Raw genomic sequence first — 20,699 nt, forward strand, 5'->3', positions numbered from 1 at the left:
ACACACAATGACTCCCAGAGGCATGACATGGGGCGAGAGGCCAGGCACCGAGAGCCGGCCCTGCACCTTACACACGAAATGCAAAAACCGGCCAAACTACAATATCGGGGCACAAGGGGGGTCCGGGGTGACTGGTGACCACTGGTTTCTTGTTCTGCGTGATGGCTACACGGATGTGCTCAGTCTGGACAAAATTCACTTATGCTATGTGCACACTTTTCTGGATGTACATCTCCCTTCAATACAATGTTCAGGCATTTCAAAACAAAATAAAACTAAAAGCCTGCTGGGGTGAGGAGTTACAAACAGGGGCAGAGAACAGGACAGCCGACTTCAGCACTATTCCTCCCACCCTCCTCCTCCAAACAGCCCTGATTAGTGCGTCCTAACACATGGAAACGATCTGATCCCTAGCAGTCCCTCAACCTTGCGGACCCAACAGAACACGCGGGGAGCTTGTAACACCCCCATGCCCGTGCTGCAGCCCAGCCCGTTAGGCCCGAATCTCTGGCCCAGGGACTGGGGCATCAGTCACTTGTAACTTCCTGGTGATTCCAATACACAAATCACTAACCTCTAAAAGAAAGAAAGAAAAAAAAGAAAAGTGCTCTGTATGCTTGTTAAAAACCAGCAAGGAAGACTTAATGCAAGATTGCAGCAGGGGACAGTGAACTCAACTCTGAATACAGGGCGGCTGGGGGGTTATAGCCACAGGGCAGGGAGAGGGAGCCAGCGGATGGGAAATTACGAAGAGGAGCTTGGTTAGGTTTTTGAAGGGTAGAAGACGATGCCACCCCGAAATATGACTAGGAGTTCAGATCATACCACCCCGAAATGTACCACCTCGGTATACTGACTATTCTGAGCTGTGTAAACGCGGGGAGAGGTTTGTCTGAACTCCCCTTCTGCCTGAACACATCCTCCCAAAGGAACTCAGCCGTCAGAGACCCCCTCCCGGGAGCGCACCGCCCAGGGAAGACGGGCTCAGACCCGGAGGGACTAGAAGTGATAACACACCCGTTTTCACACGGTCCTTCCGCCCGTCTGTCCTCTTAGGGACCGTTCATCTCCCCTAAGAACCACTCATCTCCTCCCCCTTCCCCTTCAGACGGCGTTTAGCCTGAATTCTAGGCCACCTGGGAGTCACCACGTTCCCGGGCGTCTCCCTCAGGTCCGTGAGGCGGACGCGTCCGCAGACTCGCTCTCCGGCCTTGTCTTAGGGGCTCGGCCGAGACCACAGAGCACGGCGTGCGGGGCCGTCCCCGCTGCTCCCCGACATCCTCGCGGGCAGGAAGACTCGGCCGGAGGCCCAGCACTCACGGCCCCACGTGGGCCTGGGCGCTCCGGGAGCCCACCCACACGCCCACGGGTGAGGACCCCAACCCCGCCGGCGACAGCCTCGAGCCACGCCCCACCGGGCTCCTCTATGGCCCTCGCTAAGGCGCTCTAGCGTCCGCGCAGCTCTCGACGACTCCTTCCGGCCCATACCGGAAGTGGCGCCGCGTGCCCCGGAAGCGCCCCGGCAGGGGCTGCGGGAGTGGCGGCGCGATGGCGGCTGCGGCGGTGTCGGAGGCCTGGCCGGAGCTGGAGCTGGCGGAGCGGGAGCGGCGGCGGGAGCTGCTGCTGACCGGGCCCGGGCTGGAGCAGCGGGTGCGCGCGGCGGGCGGGCGGCTGCCGCCGCGGCTCTTCACGCTGCCGCTGCTGCACTACCTGGAGGTGAGCGGCTGCGGCAGCCTGCGCGAGCCGGGCCCGGGCCTGGCTCAGGGCCTCCCGCAGCTGCACAGCCTCGTGCTGCGGCGCAACGCGCTGGGGCCCGGCCTGAGCCCTGAGCTCGGCCCGCTGCCCGCGCTGCGCGTGCTCGACCTGTCAGGCAACGCGCTGGAGGCGCTGCCTCCGGGCCAGGGCCTCGGCCCCGCCGAGCCGCCGGGCTTCCCGCAGCTGCAGAGCCTCAACCTCAGTGGCAACCGGCTGCGCGAGCTGCCCGCCGACCTGGCGCGCTGCGCGCCGCGCCTGCAGACCCTCAACCTCACCGGCAACCGCCTGGACGCCTTCCCCGCCGCGCTCTTCCGCCCCGGCGCGCTGCCGCTGCTCAGCGAACTGGCGGCCGCCGACAACTGCCTCCGGGAGCTCAGCCCCGAAATCGCCCACCTGGCCTCGCTCAAGGTCAGCGGTCAGCGGGGCGGGCGGGGCGGGCCCTGTGGTAGCCACGGACGGGGGTCTCCTCCCGGTGCCGAGCCGTCCCAACTCGGCCGGGAAGGGCCACCGCAGCGTCGGTATCTCTGAGAAGCCGGCCCACCCCCGGGTCCCCTCGCACTAGCCTGGCCTCCGTCCTCGGGTGGTCCTCTCGGCTCGCCCCGCACACTCTGCTCACAACTGGGCTTTAACATGCAACACACTGTTTCGTGATCGTGGACTAACTGGGCTTCCCGCTCAGGTCGGAAGCAGGTCAACAGCAGGGACGGGTGTCTAAATTTTTGCATCTCCAAATGTTTGTGAAAAGACTGGGTGAGCCCTGTACGTGGGGCCACCCAGGCGGGACGTGGAGATGTGAAATGACTGGAATTTGCGTAAGGCCGCGCGTATGATTTCACATGTGATAGTTCACTTGACCCCAACAACGGCTTGCCAAGGCAGGGGTGGTTATTCCTGTCTTACAGAAGGCCGGAAGGGGTTGCCAAAAGTACATAGCAAATAGGTTGGGGTTTTGTCTAGGCTTTCTTGTCCAGGGACTGCTTGTTTATTTTATTCATCCGGGGACCCCAGGTCCCAACAGAATGCTCGACTCGGAACAAGGGCCCAGTAAGTCTGTTGAGGAAGAGACTAGAGGACAGGAGTTGCTGTGACCATGGCCTAAATCCAGTCTAGAGGCTCCTGTCCTTAAAGAGGCAGGCCTCTGTTTCTTCCTCCTCATTGCCATCCTTTTATACAGACTTTTTTTTTATATATACAGCAGGTTCTTATTATCTATTTTATAGATATTAGTGTATATATGTCAATCCCCAGTATCCCAATTCATCCCACCCACCCACCCACCCCCGCTTTCCCCCCTTGGTGTCCATATGTTTGTTCTCTACATCTGTGTCTATTTCTGCCTTGCAAATCAGTTCATCTGTACCATTTTTCTAGTTTCCACATACATGCATTAACATACGATATTAGTTTTTCTCTTTCTGACATTTACGTCACTCTGTATGATAGTCTCTAGATCCATCCACGTCTCTACAAATGACCCAATTTCGTTCCTTTTTATGGCTGAGTAATATTCCATTGTATATATGTACCACATCTTCTTTATCCATTCCTCTGTTGATGGGCATTTGGGTTGCTTCCATGACCTGGCTATTGTAAACAGTGCTGCAGTGAACATTGGGGTATGTGTGTCTTTTTGAATTATGGTTTTCTCAGGGTACATGCCCAGTAGTGGGATTGCTGGGTCGTATGGTAGTTCTGTTTTTAGTTTTTTAAGGAACCTGCATACTGTTTTCCATAGTGGCTGTACCAATTCACATTCCCATCAACAGTGCAAGAGGGTTCCCTTTTCTCCACACCCTCTCCAGCATTTGTTGTTTGTAGATTTTCTGATGATGCCCATTCTAACTGGTGTGAGGTGATACCTCATTGTAGTTTTGATTTGCATTTCTCTAATAATTAGTGATGTTGAGCAGCTTTTCATGTGCTTCTTGGCCATCTGTATGTCTTCTTTGGAGAAATGTCTATTTAGGTCTTCTGCCCATTTTTTTTTTATTGGGTTGTTTGTTTTTTTAATATTGAGCTGCATGAGCTGTTTATATATTTTGGAGATTAATCCTTTGTCCGTTGATTCGTTTGCAAATATTTTTTCCCATTCTGAGAGTTGCCTTTTCGTCTTGTTTGTAGTATCCTTTGCTTTGCAAAAGATTTTAAGTTTCATTAGGTCCCATTTGTTTATTTTTGTTTTTATTTCCATTACTCTAGGAGGTGGATCAAAAAAGATCTTGCTGTGATTTATGTCAAAGAGTGTTCTTTCTATGTTTTCCTCTGAGAGTTTTATAGTGTCTGGTCTTAAATTTAGGTCTCTAATCCATTTTGAGTTTATTTTTGTGTATGGTGTTAGGGAGTGTTCTAATTTAATTCTTTTACATGTAGCTGTCCAATTTTCCCAGCACCACTTACTGAAGAGACTGTCTTTTCCCCATTGTATATCCTTGCCTCCTTTGTCATAGCTTAGTTGACTGTAGGTGTGTGGGTTTATCTCTGGGCTTTCTGTCCTGTTCCATTGATCTGTATTTCTGTTTTTGTGCCAGTACCATACTGTCTTGATTACTGTAGCTTTGTAGTATAGTCTGAAGTCAGGGAGCCTGATCCCTCCAGCTCCGTTTTTTCCCCTCAAGATTCCTTTGGCTATTCTGGGTCTTTTATGTCTCCATACAAATTTTAAGATTTTTTGTTCGAGTTCTGTAAAAAAAAAAAAAATGCCATTGGTGGTTTGATAGGGATTGCATTGAATCTGTAGGTTGCTTTGGGTAGTATAGTCATTTTCACAATATTGATTCTTCTAATCCAAGAACATGGTATATCTCTCCATCTGTTTGTGTCTTCTTTGATTTCTTTCATCAGTGTCTTATAGTTTTCTGAGTACAGGTCTTTTATTTCCTTAGGTAGGTTTATTCCTGGGTGTTTTATTCTTTTTGTTGGAATGGTGAATGGGATTGTTTCCTTAATTTCTCTTTCTGGTCTTTCACTGTTAGTGTATAGGAGTGCAAGAGATTTCTGTGCATTAATTTTGTATCCTGCAGCTTTACCAAATTCATTGATGAGCTCTAGTAGTTTTCTGGTGGCATCTTTAGGATTCTCTATGTATAGTATCATGTCATCTGCAACAGTGACAGTTTTACTTCTTCTTTTCCAATTTGTATTCCTTTTATTTCTTTTTCTTCTCTGATTGCCGTGGCTAGGACTTCCAAAACTATGTTGAGTAATAGCGGCGAGAGTGGACATCCTTGTCTTGTCCCTGATCTTAGAGGAAATACTTTCAGTTTTTCACCATTGAAAATGATGTTTGCTGTGGGTCTGTTGTATATGGCCTTTATGATGTTGAGGTAGGTTCCCAATGCAGACTTTTTTTTTTTTTTTTTTTTTTTTTTCGCAGTACGCGGGCCTCTCACTGTTGTGGCCTCTCCCGTTGCGGAGCACAGGCTCCGGACGCGCAGGCTCAGCGGCCATGGCTCACGGGCCCAGCCGCTCCGCGGCATGTGGGATCTTCCCAGACGGGGGCACGAACCCGCGTCCCCTGCATCGGCAGGCGGACTCTCAACCACCGCGCCACCAGGGAAGCCCCCAATGCAGACTTTTTTAAAACAATAAAACGTGTGTGCAGTTTAGCAACTGACCTCTTTGCAGCGGGAATTACTCTTAAGATGTTGCTAACTCATTTTACAGATGTCTTTACGTCAGGGTGTATCTGTGTGCGTGGGTACGTGTGTGTGTGTTTATAGTTAAGAGAAACAGGAGGCCACCCTGCAGAGTGACACGCGCTAACTGGCATTTCCAGGAAGAAGCTGTGGGCGACGACTCCTGGGATGCTGGTCCCAGGGCTGTAGCTTCCCTTCAGGGCTGTGGTGTGACACATGATATAAGCCCTTTCTACTCCATCACCCATCTCATCCGTCTCTTGGTTTCCCAGAAGGTAGATGTACCAAATGTGTAGCTTAACATAGCGTTATGTGAGTGTACAGTTTTTATATTTTTCTTCAAATCTGTAATGTCTTAGCAGTATTCAAGTTTGGGTTTTGTTTTGTTTTGTTAACGTTCTGTAGTACCTCTGGGTGCCCGCCCAGTAAAGTAGCCTTTATTGTGTCCGGAACACCCTCATTCAGGTGAAGAGAACGTCTTGCTTGCTCAATCCCCCCTCGCCCGGTCCATCACGTTCCCCATTTTTAGACTTCCATCAATCTCTTTCACATGAAGAGACCTGTTTCTTGGAGAGTGTCATGTCAGAGCTACTTGGAACCCCTTTTGGACTCAGATGTCCTTTGGGGGCCTTTCCTAAAATGATGCCTTCACGAGGAACGGCTGCTGGAACTGGGTGAAGCAGCATCGCTCCACACCCTGGCGCTCCGAGGACAGAGGTGTTCTCTGTCCTTCCTGTGAGGTGGGGGCACAGCGGGAGTCAGACAGCTGCGCTGGGAACCAGAAAGTGTGGGTTCAGCTCAGTGTCTTGTAGCGGCGCCCTGGGCTCCTGCCCATCTCCTCCCCTCTGAGGATGACCACGGTGCCATGAAGAAAGCGCGGTGATGGCACTGGTGCAGGTCCTCTGCAGCCGCATCACTGCGCCAAGGCTGTGGCTTAACACAGCGGTCGTTTTGTTTGCTCACGGTTCTTCACTGTGGGCCAGCCCAGCTGGACTGTTGCTGCCTTGCCGTTGATCACTCGTGTGGCTGCGGTCAGCTGCCGTGGGTTCAGGGCCAGGCTCAGCTGGCGTGGCTGGCGTGGCTGACTCCTCTCTCCACGTCATCTTGGGACGTCTCCCGTCCCCGCCGGGTAGTCTGACCTCTCACATGGCGGCTCAGGGCTCCTTGGAGCACAAGGGCAGGAGCTGCCAGGCCTTGCTGAGGCACAGACCTGGACCTAGCAGCCCGCCACATCCACTGCAACCTGCTGATTCAGTAAGTGGAGCTCAGTGCGGAGTTGTGGGAGATGCCACACAAGGAGGCGAATACCTGGAGGCGTGGTTCTGTAGGGGCCCCCAAGGTGACAGCACACAGGCCCCTGCTTGTCCCACTCACCTCCCAGTCGGGAGACAGCACATGAGAGCTCCTTGGTGCCCACTCCCCTGGGAGCCATGAAGGGCGGACCCTCTGCCCCACTGCAGCTGCCGGGGACACGGAAGCTGAAGGGAGAGCTGTCCTTTCCCTCCCCAGTTACCTCTGCCTGGAGCGCCAGCTTCACCACTGTCCTGACCTCAGACCCACTCAGCTGGGCTTCTCCCCACTGGGCTTCTGTTACCCATGGGGTTCAGCCACAGGATGCCCCCATTGTAAGTGACCATTACCCAGGCCCACGGCACTGCCACCGGGGACTGCTGGAGGGACGGGCAGGCCAGATGTGCCCCCAGATTTATGAACTGTTCCGGGACAGCACGTTCATCAGCTGAAGGGCCACGGCACTCAGGGTTTCTCCCAGCCCTGCCAGGAGTTGTGCCCTCTCATGTCGTCTGGCGTCGCTCATTTATGGGACTCCTCCCGTAATCACGTTTCACAGAGAAGTGGAACTTTGCCCATGAAACCTTTGTCCAGTGACGAAAAACTGATTAAAAAAATCCTTCCATCTTATTTTCTCAGTTGCTGTTGGAGATGGTGGGTTCAGGTCCCCTCGGCCTGGTCACCATCAACTGGAACAGAGGGGTCCTTCCACACCCCCAGGGGTAGAGTGTGTGTCTGTAGGGTCTCACAACCAGGGATTTAGGGTCCCTTCCCCGCAGCTCGGCCCAGCAGTCGAAGTCACAGTCTAGGGTCAGAGGCTGGCCCTGCCTGGCCGGTGTCACTATTGTGTTACCTACAGGGAGGGGGAGTGCCTGGGTGTCTTCTGGGCAGGTGCCTGGAGGCCCCTCCACGTGCACTCAATTCACTTCATTCTCCTTTCGGCGATTGTGGGTTTCCCGCCCCCGCCCTGCGCAGTTTTACGCCATCCAGACATCACTTCAGCCGCAGGCTCTCCCTCTGGCACTCACGCTCCGGCCATGAAACCTGTGGACTCCACTCCCCATTGGACCTGCGGCTCTGCGTGCCTGGCGGCGGGTGGCGTGTCCTGGTGTGGGGTCCGCTTTGAACTCGTCGGTGATCTCCCTGTCTCTGCTGGACATGGCACCCCCAGAGCCCTGTTGGCTGCCTGCCCTTGCTCCCCGTTTGTCTCCCGCAGGGCCCCGGGGCAGGTCCTGGGCTGCTGTCTGTGGCACTGGCTGCTGCCACTGCCCTCTGCTCCGAAATGCCCAGTGTTTGGCGATCGTTGCCCCTGACAGACCCCCGCCCCAGTACCCCTGCACCTGTCTTCCGAGGAGACCACCTCAGCAGGCTGCTGGCCTGACACTGCTCTGGTCGGGGCTGGGGGCCCCCCTCCCCCACTCTTGCCGGCCCTTCCTCTGCTGCTCTTTGTGGGTCTCTTCCTCGTGGAGGCACAGACCTTCCACCGCGGCGGCTGTGTTTTCACGCTGCAGTGAGAGTTGCCAGTGGAGTTCACGCTCTTGAGACTCCAAGCTGGGTGTGCAGGTCCAAACCCGACCTTGAAATGCCAGCCCTGGTCTGCTGTTCACAGCCTGCCAGTGGGCGGGGGCCTGGTTCTTCTGGCCCAGGCCAGGCTGAGTGTGCACACAGGGTTACCTGGTCTAGGCGGCCCCTGCCCGTCCTCCCGTCCAGGTGCGTTCTGACACCTGGGCGTGTCCTGGGGGAGCAGCTCCGCAGCCCTGGGCTCAGCACTGCTGATGTTGCCAGTCAGCAGTGAGTGAGGAGGCCAGCAGACCCCAGGCTGGGGTGCAGGGGGCACCGCCAAGTCCTGTGCACGGGTGGGTGTGTGTGTGCGTGAGCATGGGGGGGGCAGGACACAGAGAAGCCTGGAAGGGCCACGTTTCAGCCCATCTACCCGCCTGTCCAGTCTCGCCTGAGAGCAGGGAGAGGCCTGGAGAGGCACCAAACGGTGACAGGTGTGTGACGTCCGGTTAACCCACAGCCCGCATGACCACTGAGTGCTTGGTCCCCAGTGGTGACTGGAGACCGTGTCAGGCTCACCTTCTCTTTCTCCATTTCTGGGTCGCCTGCAGGATCAAAGTCTGCTCTGCAGTTGCTCCCTCCCTCCTGAGCCTCCGGTCCTGCCGCGTGGAGGTTCCTCTGTCACCCTCTGTCGGGCACCCACCTGCCACACCCCTCCTCCACCCTGGTTCTTCCGGCCTCGCAGCAGCCTGACTGCTGAGCCAGAGTTTCCTTCATAACCGGGGTTTGTGAAGCTCCCTTAAAACCACCCTCTGTGCCAGCCACAGCAGACAGCATCTCGTGGATAGTCAGGGCCCCTGCCCCCCTCCCAGCTGATGACAGATCTGCCACCCGCTGCGGCCCAGCTGTGGTCATTCGGGGCCGAGGTGTCCCCATCAGGACCAGGACTCCTCGCTGGCCACGCTGCTGTGGGTGCTGCTCCCTGAGTGTGAGGAGGGGCCTGCCCGAGCGCTCCCAGGTCTGCAGCCCCTGGGGAGGCCCCTGCCGCCCGTCACTGCCTCGCTGTCCAAATGCCAGTCCCCTGTGCTTACTCCCACCAAGCCAGATTATAGGGTTTCTCCCCAGGCTCCATGTCAGGTCCAAGCGAAGCCGAGCGGGGCCCATCCAGAGCTTGCCACAGGCCCTGGAGGAGAACGAGGAAGAAGCCGTTTACTTGCAGGGCTGCGTGCTGCCTGGGCCTCCTGGGAGGGGCCCTGTCCTCCTTACCACCAGCCGAGTCCCTCCCACGGCACAGGACCCTACCTTCTGCCCACCACGTGAGGTGGCCACTTGGCCCGTTTCCACCGCATCAGCGACACTGATGGCAGCCTCAGTAGTAGTCACAGAAGGTTCCTTTTCACGGGCCACAGGGTTTCACCGACCTCCTTACGGCGCAGGAGCAGTAGCCCCCGCTCCCTCCTCCCGCGTCACCGTCACCGCCAAGGGCCCAGGACTGTCCCAGCATTGACGCTGATTCGCTGTCTGTCACGCACGCAGGATACGAGAGCGCGAGAGCATCGTGCTCGTTACTCTTGCTCTGTTCTTGCTTTTTTGCTCATTTAATTAAAGACGTCTCAGCGCTACTTTGTGGGGAACCTGTTTCTCATGTAAAGTCCTTATTTGTTTATAACCAGACATTCCCCGCGTTCCTTGTTGTCTTTTTTCCCTCTAACCTAACCATCGATGGGAAATTCTGCCGTGGTTGTTACTACAGGGACACGGTGGTCAAGCAGCACAAGCAAGACCAGCACTTCATAGAGGTGACTGGCAGTCCACTCGCGCCTCTCCTCCGAGGAGCCCGGGTCACTGCATCCGTGCTGGGCGCTGGGCTGGGGAGGAGGCGTGGGGCTGAGGCGGGGCAGGCGGCAGGAGGGCGGGTCCCGGGTGTCTGATGCGTCCCGGTCTCCCTCGCAGACGCTGGACCTGTCCAACAACCAGCTGAGTGAGATCCCAGCAGAGCTGGCCGACTGCCCCAGGCTCAAGGACATCAACTTCCGGGGGAACAGGCTGCGGGACAAGCGCCTGGAGAAGATGGTCAGCGGCTGCCAGACCAGGTCCATCTTGGAGTACCTGCGCGCCAGGGGCCGCGGGGGCTGCCGGAGCCGGGGCAAGGCCGAGGGCCCCGACAGGGAGGAGGCGCGGAGGAAGCGGCGGGAGCGGAGGAAGAGGGAGTGCGGCGAGGGCGAGGAGGCGTGGGTGGACGAGGCCAGCCGGCTGCTGCTGCGGGTCCTGCACGTGGCCGAGAACCCGGCCCCACTGACGGTCAGGGTGAGCCCCGGGGTCGGAGACGTGCGGCCTTTCATCGTGGGCGCCGTGGTGCGGGGCATGGACCTGCAGCCCGGGAACGCGCTTAAGCGCTTCCTCTCTTCCCAGGTGGGTGCCCGCGGCCGCGATGGGGGCGGGGAGGACGGGCCGTGGGCGGGGCGACCACCGCTCCTGCCGAGCTCCTCGGCCGGCCCGGGTGGGGTGGGGTGGGGCGGGGAGGGGACCCGGCGCAGTTAAAATCGTCAGCTCTTGCCAACGTGTTCTTGGGTGACTTGTTTAGTTTTTGTGACGTTTCAGCTAGACAAACTTAGAGTTTGTTCTTCTGTGAAGTCTGCCCAGCTTTTAAAGCAAAAAGCACATCCTTGCACGTGGGCAGCCCCGAGCGTGGCCTGCGGGGCTGAGGCTGTACGCGCCTACGGGGAGGAAGCCAAGCCAGGAGCTCGGAACTGGAAGATCAGTGCTTTGGAGGAAACGCTTGCTGGGGTTGTGTTTCTTTTGAAGTCACACTTCTGTTTATTCAGTCATCAATTTTAGCTCGAGATGGGTTCTTTGAAGTCTCAAGCATTGCACAGTAGAGTTAGGGCGAGAAGAAATTCTGCTGATAAGCAGATACCAGCTTTCCAGCGGAGGTTCCACGAAATAAATACTTGGCTGGGGAGGCTGCTCCGGGGGGGCTGGGGTGGCGGGGCTTGCCCTCCGGCCTTGGCATACTGAGCTCTGCCTGCCCTTGAACTTGTATTGCAGACAAAGCTGCACGAGGACCTTTGTGAGAAGAGGACAGTGGCCACCATCGCAACCCACGACCTCAGCGCCATCCAGGGGCCCCTGCTGTATGCCGCCCGCCCCCCAGAAGACCTCAGGGTGAGGCCATGCATCCCGGTGTTTGCAGTTTGAGTGTTCCTTGTGTGTTTTTCAAAAAATACACGTGCAGGTGATTGAGTCAGAGCATTTTGGATAGAATCTGACCCTTTTCTGCTCCCAGCAGGAACATAAAATAAAACAGGTTGTGCTGACAGTTACTTTCAAAAGTAAACTCATCAAAGGAGGTGGTGATTTGAAAGTGGTTTCCTTCACCTGCTCGCTAACTTTTAACCAGAAATTGTGGTTTATATCCCAGTTGCAAACCCCCTGATCTGGGATTGACCACAGTGTAAGTTCTGCCAAGGCCCCGCTCCTGGTCTCTCGGGTTCCGCATGAGGCACCTCGGGCCCCCGGCGGAGGAGTGTTCCCAGGGGGCTGGCTCCGGCTGCTGGCCCCATCTCTTCCCTCAGCCTCCTCAGAGCCACAGGCGTGGAGCCCCGGCTGTGCATTAGGCGGGTTTCAGATTCAGCCCCCGGGGTGACCTCTGAAGGCACAGTATATCAGCACGTGACATGGGGACAGCCTCTATCCTCAGCCCGCTGGACGTCCGCCTGGAGGACTGTCAGCTCTCAGAAGCCTCCCGCTGGGACCCCCAGCGACGGGCCAACGTGCGGTATCCACCCCGTAGATCGTCCCCTTGGGGCGCCGGGAAGTCAAGGCCAAGGACCTGGTGCGGCAGCTGCAGCTGGAGGCGGAGGAGCACAGGAAGCAGAAGAAGAGGCAGAACGTGTCGGGCCTGCACAGGTGGGGCCCCTTTCATCAGCCTGTGCCGTTGCGGGCGCTCCCGCAGCTGCCCAAACTCAGGAGACCTCCCCAGTGTTCGTTCACTCTCCTCTCGGGTTCTTGGCGGTGGGGGGGGGGGAAGGATCCATCGTAGCCCCATGTCGCGTGGCTTCAGAGAAGCAGGTGCCAGGAGTGCAGGCCTTGTGTTGTCTCAGAGGGGGGCCCTCGGCATGCCCACCAGGTGCGCAGGGAGAGCGCGCCACGGATGAGGGGCAGCCAGGCCTGCTGCGCTTGATCCAGGTCAGGCTCGGCTGGCTCGGGCGCCGAGGAGGCCCTGCGAACATCTCCTCTGAATTTGCTTGTGTCACGTGCCCTTGACCTGACACCTACTGTGTCCAGAGAACTGCGATTCATCCACTCGCCTTTAGGTGTGTTTCCACAGCTGTGCCTGTTATCGGTATTTCTTCTCACCCAGGTACCTTCACCTGCTGGATGGGAAGGATCATTACCCGTGCCTCGTGGATGCAAACGGCGATGTGATTTCTTTCCCGCCCATAACAAACAGCGAGAAGACGAAGGTGGGCGGTGCCAGCGTCTGGCACCTTTGAGACCGCATCACGTGTCGCGTTCACGTGTGTGGCGGTGTGTGCTCGGTGCTGCCCATGACTCGCCACGTGTGCCGCACCCCGGTGTCTGTCTCCCCTCAGGCGGGCGACAGTCCAGATTTGTGTGACACCGTCTTACAGGGTTTTCTGCAGATTAGACCTTGCAGTTGCTGGGGTCTGCTTGTGATAACTGATTCTTTCCTGAAATCTTTCTAATTTCTGTTGAAGATTAAGAAAACCACTTGTGACCTGTTTCTGGAAGTGACGAGCGCCGCCAGCCTGCAGATTTGCAAGGACATCATGGACGCCCTCATCCTGGTGAGCGTCCGGCCCCGCCCATCCTGCCCACCGAGGCTCTGGCCTCGCGGGACAGACGGCGCGTCCGCTGCCCTTTGCCATCTGGGTGACGGCAGCCTGTCTTCCCTGGGTTGCCTCTAATCTCTCGGTTGAAAAGATATTTTTCATTTGCAGAAAATGGCAGAAATCAACAAGTACACTTTGGAAAACAAAGACGAAGGTTCCCTCTCCGACCACGAAGCCGATGCCATTCCTGGACAAGTCCCGGGCCCCAGGGCGACTCCCGGTGCTGAGCAGGCTGGGAGCGCCCCGCTGGTGGTGGAGCAGGTCCGGGTGGTGGATGAGGAGGGCCACCTGAAGGTGGTGTATCCGTCCAAGACGGACCTGGACCTCGCCGCCGCCCACGTGACTGTGCTCCGCTGATGGCCAGGCCACTGCCTCAGGCTCCCAGGGAGGCACTGTCAGCTGCACTGGCTCTGCAGGGCTTTCGTGTGGTGATATTAAATTATTCCTTCACCTCGGTAGTTTTTAAGATATATGCATTCTCTGTTCAGTTTTCCAGTCGATTCTGTCGTAGGGGGTGCCACGTTGACATGCGCTGAAGTCATTTCACCTTTACAGCACCGAATTGACTCTGCCAGTGCTTTTAATGAAATCACTTGAATATTGGAACTAACTGCTCAAAGGGTTCTGAAATCATGTAGCCACACAGCAAATCACTGTATTCACAGGGGGAAAGGACACTATAATTGGTGTGAATATTTAGTTCTAAGTTGAGAAGCTGAACAACATGCATTTTGCTGAGCTGCACAGTTATTTTTCTACAATACAATATCTTTTAAAGTCCTACGGTTCCAGCAGTGCAGCTTAGAAATGTGGGATGTCATGGTTTCCAGTTATTGTAAACCGTAATGTTTTTATAAAAACATTTTTTAACGTGACCTTAGAATTGGCAAAATCATTTTTCTTACTGCTGCTGTAGGATGCTTTGGGGGTGGGAGGCAGGGCATCCGGGAGCGACGGCCCAACCCGCCTGCTGCACTGGCCGGACTTGGGGAGGGCGGGGGCGTCAGTCGACTGTAAACCAGCACCAGGGCCGTGAGGTGTCACACCTGCGTCTGGAGGTCAGTGTGCAGGTTTCCCACTGCAAAACAGGCTTCCATGCTCAGACAGGGCGGTCAGCCGTCGTCAGCTTGCTCCAGGACGGGGGTGGCGGTGACTGGAGGAGGCATGGGGAGTTTGATGCCAGGAATCATGGAGCATGTGCCGGACAAGGGGGTCTCAGCATCTGGCATTCTAGGTATTTCCAGCTCTGAGTCGGCAGTTCACTGACCTCACTGCTCCAGGAGCAGCCGGCACAGGAAAAACTGACCCGCCACCTTTTTCTTGTTGAGTGAACGCGTGTTCCATGGTCTTTGACCTGAAAAGGACAGTTTATGTGTTTTGTCAAAATGATAGGCGGCTGGCAGGCATATGCGAGAGCCCCCCCCCCGGACCCAGGCGCGTAGCGGTCAGAGCCAGACCCGCGTGAGGCCCACACCCCACACGCCGGGCCTGCTGTACAACCACGTGGGTTCCCCAGGGCCCGGCCAGCCCTCCTCAAAGGACATGGCGGGGCTGCCTTGACCCCTGACCCAGCTCTCTGGTCACTGCCAGGACTGCCCTTCGTCGGCCCTGGGGCAGCCGTGCTTAACTGGGCTGAAGTGGACACCGGGTGACGGTGTTCCCCAAACCTACCTGACATCTGTGCGCATCGGCGGCTCAGGGCTGTCACTTCACGACCCTCGGGCCATCAAGGCCGCAGATGCTGCGGCTGACGTGGGCGTGGGCATCACGGCGAAGCCCTGCTGGGAGCTCCGGGTTGGGGCCGCAGCTGAGCTGCCCTCTTGGCACCAGGCTGTGGCTTCGGCGGCCGTGTGGCACCAGGTCTGGGGCGCCTTGATGTTGGGGAGCAGCCGGCCCTGCTGCTCTTCTCTGGTGCAGTTTGATTCCGTGTGAGGTTTGGAAACGTATTCAACTTACAGCAGAAAACCGCTTTGACGTTTCTTTTTCTTTGTCGGCTGACCCTCTAATAAAAACATTTAGAAGGAACATCGCGGCTCCTTCCCCGTGAGTCCTTCCTGGGGTTTCTGGAGGTGCGTGTTGGAAGTGTCTGTGGGGAAGCTGAGGACCTGGGACCCTCTTGCCAGCAAAGAGTGAGAGGCAGTTATCTCCTGTCACTCGGGCCTGGCCCAGAGAAGCGGCTGCCCTTGATCCCTGGGTCCTGGGAGCCTGCTCCTGTAGCATCACCAGGTGGACCCCACCCCGGGGCTTTCCCAAAGGGGTCAAGTTCCTGGGACCCGCCTCCAGCAGACCACCCCAATCCTGAACCTCCTGTGGGAGCGGAGGCCAAGGGTCCTGTCCCGTCCTCTCCCAACCCTCCCAGGGCTGTCGGGACGCCACCTCCACTCCGGCCACTCAGGTCCAGCTGGCGCCCCGGGGCACGTCTCTCTGAGGTGCCCCGCGTGCCCCTGCCTGTAGCTCCCCACCTGCATGGGCCAGGCATCCGGTGCCAGTAGGGCCTGGGGCAGGGGGTGCCGCGCATCCCCCAGGCTCTGGGCTGGTGCACCCAGCTCTCCATGCTGAGGCCTGCTTGGCCGTGGGGCACACAGGGCGTGGCCAGCCAGACCCAGGCCAGACCCCAGCACCGTCCATGGTCCACGGCCGCCCGTAAGGTTCCCCCCGGTCCTGGGGAGCAGGCCTCGTAAGGACCCTGGGCGTCACCCAGTGGTGCCGGACCGAGCCGGACAGGCTCCGAGGTCACTTCCTCTCCACCCGCTCCCGCTGCTGGCTGCCCCTCCTTGCCCCGTCCCGCCTCCCTGCCTTGCCCCAGGCCAGTCACATGTGACCTGTGCATCCGCAGACCTGCCCCTCACCAGGGGCTACTCGGGGAATGCGGCCCTGGAGCCGAAGAGGCCTCAGAGGGAGTGGGGGGCAGGGGCAGCGGGGACCCCTCCCTCCTCCCTCTGTCCTGCGCCCTCGCCCCACTCCTGGCCGAGGCTGCACTGGGCCTCGGGGAGGGTCAGCCCTTGCACCTCCAGCGACGACCGCCGACCGCTGAGAGCCCCCGGAGGCCACGCAGCCAGGCCAGTGGCCCCTGCCCACCTTCCCACACCCTCCACCCCAGTGCCCGTCCTGAGATGGCCAGAGGGGACTCCAACTGGGGTGCTAGGCTGAGGCCAGACAGGTGCAGGCCAGCTGGGGCCCCCTCCCTGGCTGTGGCCAAGCAGGTGGGGGCAGAGTCTCTCCGGAGACAGATGCTGAGGCGCAGAGACCAGGGCGGCTGGGACAGACCCTCCACCACTGCCCTTAACCTGCTTGCCCTGCCCCCTGCCCCACAGCAGGCCCTGATGAAGCACCGCTGCTGGGAGACCCCAGCCCAGCAGCAGGCTCAGAGCCAGGGATCACCTGGGTGGTGCAGCCCCACCTCACGCCCACCCGGCCCGGGCAGACTTGCAGTGGGCCCGCTGTGCCCTAGGCCAGTCCCGTGGGGTCTCTGCCCTCCCTGCCAGCTCGGCCTCTGACACCCAGGTTTGCTATGAGCCATAGGGATCCTGACTGTCCCTCGTCTCCTGCCCTCAGTTCTGGGCAGTTCTGGGGTGAGGACCAATTCCCTAAGAAGGTGTTTCTGGCAAGGGGTCTGCGGGGTCTGGGGCGTGAGTTCACAGCAGGCGAGGGCCAAGCGAGCCGGAGCAGAGCCGGCAAGGCGCTGTCCATGGTCAGGAGAGGCAGGAGCAGGTCCAGCCACATGCGCGCCCGCAGGCCTGCCCCTGTGCTCCCACCTCCCGGCAGAGGGCCTGGCCAGGACGGGGCGCATCCCAAGGCCCAGAGCCAGCGGGAGGCTCACAGGCCCTTTCCCAGGCCTCCCGGCCGCTGTCCAGATGCCCTCCAGCTGCCCTCACATCGGGGGCCGTGAGTCACGCCTCGCCGGGGAGACCCACGGGAGACACTGTCATCCGTGTTTTCATTCAACAGACATTTAATGACCTCCGTGTGCAGGGTCTGGGCCTCCTACAGGGTGCCGGTGGAGGGGCCGGGCTCCTGCAGGGACCACTCTGTGGGGTGGACAGCCCTGGGGAACGTGTCCACCTCCCTGGAGGGAAGATGCAGAGGCGGGTCTGGGACAAGGGCTAAGGCCCCTCTACCCAGGAAATGACTCAGCCCCCGGGGAGGGTGGATGTACAGAGGGACACACATACACCCCCTCAGAGCCATCCTTTCACAACGGGAGTCAGAAGGGCCAGAGAGGGCAGGGGCCTGGTCAGGGCCACACAGCTCCGCACAATGCCCACCCAGGGACGACCCCACCCTGGGGCTGCCAGGCCTGTGCCCTCGGCTGCGGGGAGAAAGGAAGCTCTTGGGGCCCTGGACTGAGGGCCTAGCCTGGGTGTATCCTGAGCCCCAGCTCAGGCTGGGCCCAGTCTCCCAGCCTCGTGGGCCCCTGGGTGGCTGTGTGCGCCAGGCGTGCAGGTGTGTGTCCTTGTGTACCCGTGTCCCTGTTTGGCTGTACGCCTGTGGATGCCCGTGACAGCTGTGCACAGTGGTGTCCCCGTGAGCTTGAGGCCAATATGTGTGCCCCCTGTGCCCCTGGAGTCTGTGCACTGGTCTGGGGGAGAGTGTCTGTGTGCATGGTGAGGGGCTGTGAACACAGAGGGGAGCCTGTGTAGAGAGAGGAGGGTCTGTGTATATGGGAGGCTGTATACACTAAGGTCCGTGTAGACTGGTGGGTCTGTGTACACGGAGGGGTTCTCGCACACGGGGTGTCCCTCCGAGCCCATGCCCCTGGGCGCATGCTCTGGGCAGCGTTCATTTGCACTTGTGCACGAAGTAGCCGGTGATGTAGCCCAGGGTGAACACGACCCAGAAGAGGGCCACTCCACCCAGCACCTTCAAGGAGATGCCCAGCTTGCCCGAGCACAGCTTCCGGGAGACCCTAGAGTGAGAACCGCAGGCACGTGAGCCCCCAGGCGGCCCCCAGTGTGGGGGTGGGGGGGCGGGGGGGCGGGGGGAGGAGAAGGAGGGGGCCCCGGGCAGGTGGACTGTGGAGGAGGGCAGCCCAGGCGCTCTGGACTGGAAGACAGGAGGGAGGGGAGTGGTGGAGACACCGGGGAAGGTGTGGGGCCCGGGTCTGCCGAGACCGCCTGGGGTGGGCGCCCAGTGGGCGCAGAGCAGAGGCTGGCAGGAAGGATGGGAGGGGCCTGCGCAGGGCCAGGGGGGCCCTCCTCCCAGCCCCTCACCTCTTACAGCCCGAGGCCTCCTGTGCGCCGGGCCCGCTGGCCACGCTGACTTCATCCCGGCTGCTGTCCTCCCACCTACTGTACTGGATGCTACTCTCCTGGGGCTGCATCCTGGGGGCCACGGGGCTCTGGCGGGAGGGGCAGAAGGTGGGCTGAGCCTCCCAAGACACACTGTTCCAGACCCGGTGAGGCCAGGGGCAGGGTTCGTGTGGCCCTGCTCTTGGGGTGAAGGTCTGCCTGGGGGCCGTGACGGGCCAGGTGGGCTGGCTCTTTGCCTGCATCCTCTCATCCAGCTTGGGAGGTGACCAGGATGCAGAGGGGTTAGGCCACTTGTCCAGGGTCACGTGGGAGGAGGCAAGAGGGAATTCCAACAGGGAGTCTGAAAGTCTGCCAAACCCTGCCCTCAGGAATGCGAGAGGCTGCTTTTCCACCCAGCCTGCTCCCCCAGGGCAGGGGGGGGCCTCCAGGCAGAGCTGCTGCCACCCTGGAGGGCCCCTGGCTGGGGCCAGGTCACCAAGCCTGATAACTAACGGCCTTCCCTCCTCCCATTCCTGCCAGATAAGGCCCCAGAGCCATCCCTGGAGGCTGGAAAGGAAGGGGACGGGGCAAGCCGGGCAGCCGGACTGGGGGCAGCGGGTACAGCCTGTCCAGTAGGGGGAGGAGGCCCGCCTGGCCTGCGCAGCAGCAGCAGCTGTGTCCTCTGGCCTGTCCGAGTTGCAGCCCCTCCCTCACCCACCGCTGTGCCCTGCTGGGAGTCCAGGGGCTGAGACTTTGCTCAGCTCCCGCCAGCCTGGGAAAACCTGACCTTTTGTCCAGGTAATCTGGGACACAGAGGCTTAAAAGCACAGTGAGCCACTTAGCAAGAAGCGAACCCAGAAACTCAGGAAATCCGGCAGTTCTTAAACCCCCGAAATGCTTCCACGTTTGCCCTTTCCCAAATCCCAGGCCCATGGGACAAAGGAAGGGAGCTTGTCTCAAAGCCACAAAGCCTGTCCTTCCTGTGGGATCCTGTGCTCTGGGGTAGCCATACAGGCCGGGTCTCAGGCCTGGGGAAGGCCAAGCATTTGTTGAGCGTGGGTTCTGCTTTCCCAGGATGTGTCCAGGAAAGGGGCTAAGGGCCAGCTCTGTTAGCTACCTACCTAATGTCCACCCTCCCTCCTGTGGCCAGAGTCCCCATCTTGTTCCAGGCAGCAGTGTGCCAGCCCAAAGTGACAGTCACGGGCTAAGACAAGCTTAATACTCTGACCCCTGCTTTCCCATGTCACCCAGATGTGAGCAAGGTGCTGGGGTGCAGCAGGGGGTAGGAGGCTTTTGCTTTCATGAACAAAAGAACAGCCACTTCCTTCTTCCTGCCTTGAAGTGATGGCTGGAGCTGAGCAGCCACTTTGCAATCTGGATATCCTGCCACACCAGCCCCGTGGTGCTGAGTCTCCAAATCCACACCAGCTGCCCACCCATGAGCTTCTTGATCTGAGGAGGGTCAAGCTCACTTTGTGCAAGCCTGGGACAGTGGGTTCCTGTTATTTGCAGCAGAACAAGCTCCTGACTGACGCGGATGGTGGCCCTCAAGCAGTCCTGGCCGGAGAAAGCCACCAGAAGCGGTGAGGTGCTGGAGCTGAGCTTCTGAGGGCTTCATTCACCTGCTCGTAATGGTCTGTCCAACCCACACGCGACGGCCACACAGTGTCACAGGACCCTGGGGCTGTGCTGCCTGGCAGGGACACCTGCTAAGCCCTGGGGCCCTCAGGGGTACCACCGCCTCCTGGGGTGTGTGGGGACAGAGAGTCCTTGGCACACACGGGCTGCATATACATTAGACCCCTTCACCCCCAAGGCACCTCCAAGGAGCCCACAGCTTACAAGGGGAGAGTCCCGGCGTTGGGGGTCGAAGCCTCTGCGGTCCAGGAAGATGGTCAGAGCCCGGCCAGTGATCTCACCTCCTCCCAGCCCGCAGTTCGGGACCTGAGGAGCCTCAGATGCCTCCAACCTTAGAGAGAGACAGAAAATAAAGAAAAGGTGAAGAGGAGCGAGCGGCGCTGCCAGGGGCAGGGAAGGGAAAGGGGCCCTGGGGCGTCCCGGGCGGCCAGCAGGAGCGGCGAAGGCAGTTAGCCTCGGGGTCTGTGGGCCCGGGACAGCCTCAACCCCTCCCGCACCCCAGCAACTCCTCTCTCCCGGGCCGGCCGCTCACAGAGGCCGCGGCCTAGCGGGGCGGGGGGCTGAACTGGGCCTCGCCAGTGGGGTCTCTGCCCACTGCCCACTTGAAACCAAGCCCACCACCTCCTTCTACTCGAGGAAACCGCACCACGACCCCGTGTCTCACCTGGCTCGACAGCCCCCGGCCGCTCCGCGCGCCGCGGACGTGTCCCTGGCCTGAGGGGGGCGGGGCCTTGGAGGGGGTGGGGCCTAGTGGGTGGTGGGGCCTGAGCGGGGGCGGAGCAGGGCTGGGGCGGGCG

At 59.1% G+C, this 20,699-nt stretch overlaps 3 protein-coding genes and 1 long non-coding RNA gene across 5 annotated transcripts in view; 2 read left to right on the forward strand and 2 right to left on the reverse strand.

Annotated features, from left to right (window-relative positions):
• Nucleotides 1-20,699, reverse strand: part of TP73 (tumor protein p73) — a 680,368-nt gene that overhangs the window by 568,090 nt on the left and 91,579 nt on the right. The gene's annotated exons all lie outside the window — the stretch shown is intronic.
• LRRC47 (leucine rich repeat containing 47) lies at nt 1,498-13,911 on the forward strand. 2 transcript variants are annotated; one of them, XM_004272316.4, is made up of 7 exons: nt 1,499-2,163; nt 10,134-10,592; nt 11,229-11,345; nt 11,974-12,089; nt 12,544-12,646; nt 12,902-12,991; nt 13,145-13,911. In XM_004272316.4, the coding sequence occupies exons 1-7, from the start codon at nt 1,549-1,551 to the stop codon at nt 13,391-13,393; spliced, it is 1,749 nt and encodes a 582-aa protein (XP_004272364.1). In that variant the 5' UTR covers nt 1,499-1,548; the 3' UTR covers nt 13,394-13,911. The 2 variants fall into 2 exon arrangements, 1 of the variants encoding a protein (XP_004272364.1); XR_007475624.1 differs by lacking the exon at nt 13,145-13,911 and having other exon boundaries at nt 1,498-2,163; nt 12,544-12,757; nt 12,902-12,935.
• On the forward strand, nt 2,172-7,648 carry LOC125963560 (uncharacterized). The gene is made up of 2 exons (XR_007475686.1): nt 2,172-5,078; nt 5,309-7,648. It is a non-coding gene; the product is annotated as an uncharacterized LOC125963560 (long non-coding RNA).
• On the reverse strand, nt 16,484-20,627 carry SMIM1 (small integral membrane protein 1 (Vel blood group)). Its single transcript, XM_004272315.3, has 4 exons — nt 20,567-20,627; nt 20,107-20,233; nt 18,247-18,374; nt 16,484-17,942 (listed from the first exon to the last, which is right to left on the reverse strand). The coding sequence occupies exons 3-4, from the start codon at nt 18,354-18,356 to the stop codon at nt 17,816-17,818; spliced, it is 237 nt and encodes a 78-aa protein (XP_004272363.1). The 5' UTR covers nt 18,357-18,374; nt 20,107-20,233; nt 20,567-20,627; the 3' UTR covers nt 16,484-17,815.

Source organism: Orcinus orca, chromosome 1 (genome assembly GCF_937001465.1).
Source record: "Orcinus orca chromosome 1, mOrcOrc1.1, whole genome shotgun sequence".
Taxonomy (NCBI): domain Eukaryota; kingdom Metazoa; phylum Chordata; class Mammalia; order Artiodactyla; family Delphinidae; genus Orcinus; species Orcinus orca.

Excerpts from the sequence above, each read along its gene's own strand:
- SMIM1 (XM_004272315.3), bottom strand. The coding sequence starts at position 18,356 with ATGCAGCCCCAGGAGAGTAGCATCCAGTACAGTAGGTGGGAGGACAGC. Across the intron at positions 17,943-18,246 it reads GAGGCCTCGGGCTGTAAGAG|GGTCTCCCGGAAGCTGTGCT; the intron begins GTGAGGGGCTGG and ends TTCTCACTCTAG.
- LRRC47 (XM_004272316.4), top strand. The coding sequence starts at position 1,549 with ATGGCGGCTGCGGCGGTGTCGGAGGCCTGGCCGGAGCTGGAGCTGGCG. Across the intron at positions 12,090-12,543 it reads AACGTGTCGGGCCTGCACAG|GTACCTTCACCTGCTGGATG; the intron begins GTGGGGCCCCTT and ends CTTCTCACCCAG. Across the intron at positions 12,992-13,144 it reads TCATGGACGCCCTCATCCTG|AAAATGGCAGAAATCAACAA; the intron begins GTGAGCGTCCGG and ends TTTCATTTGCAG.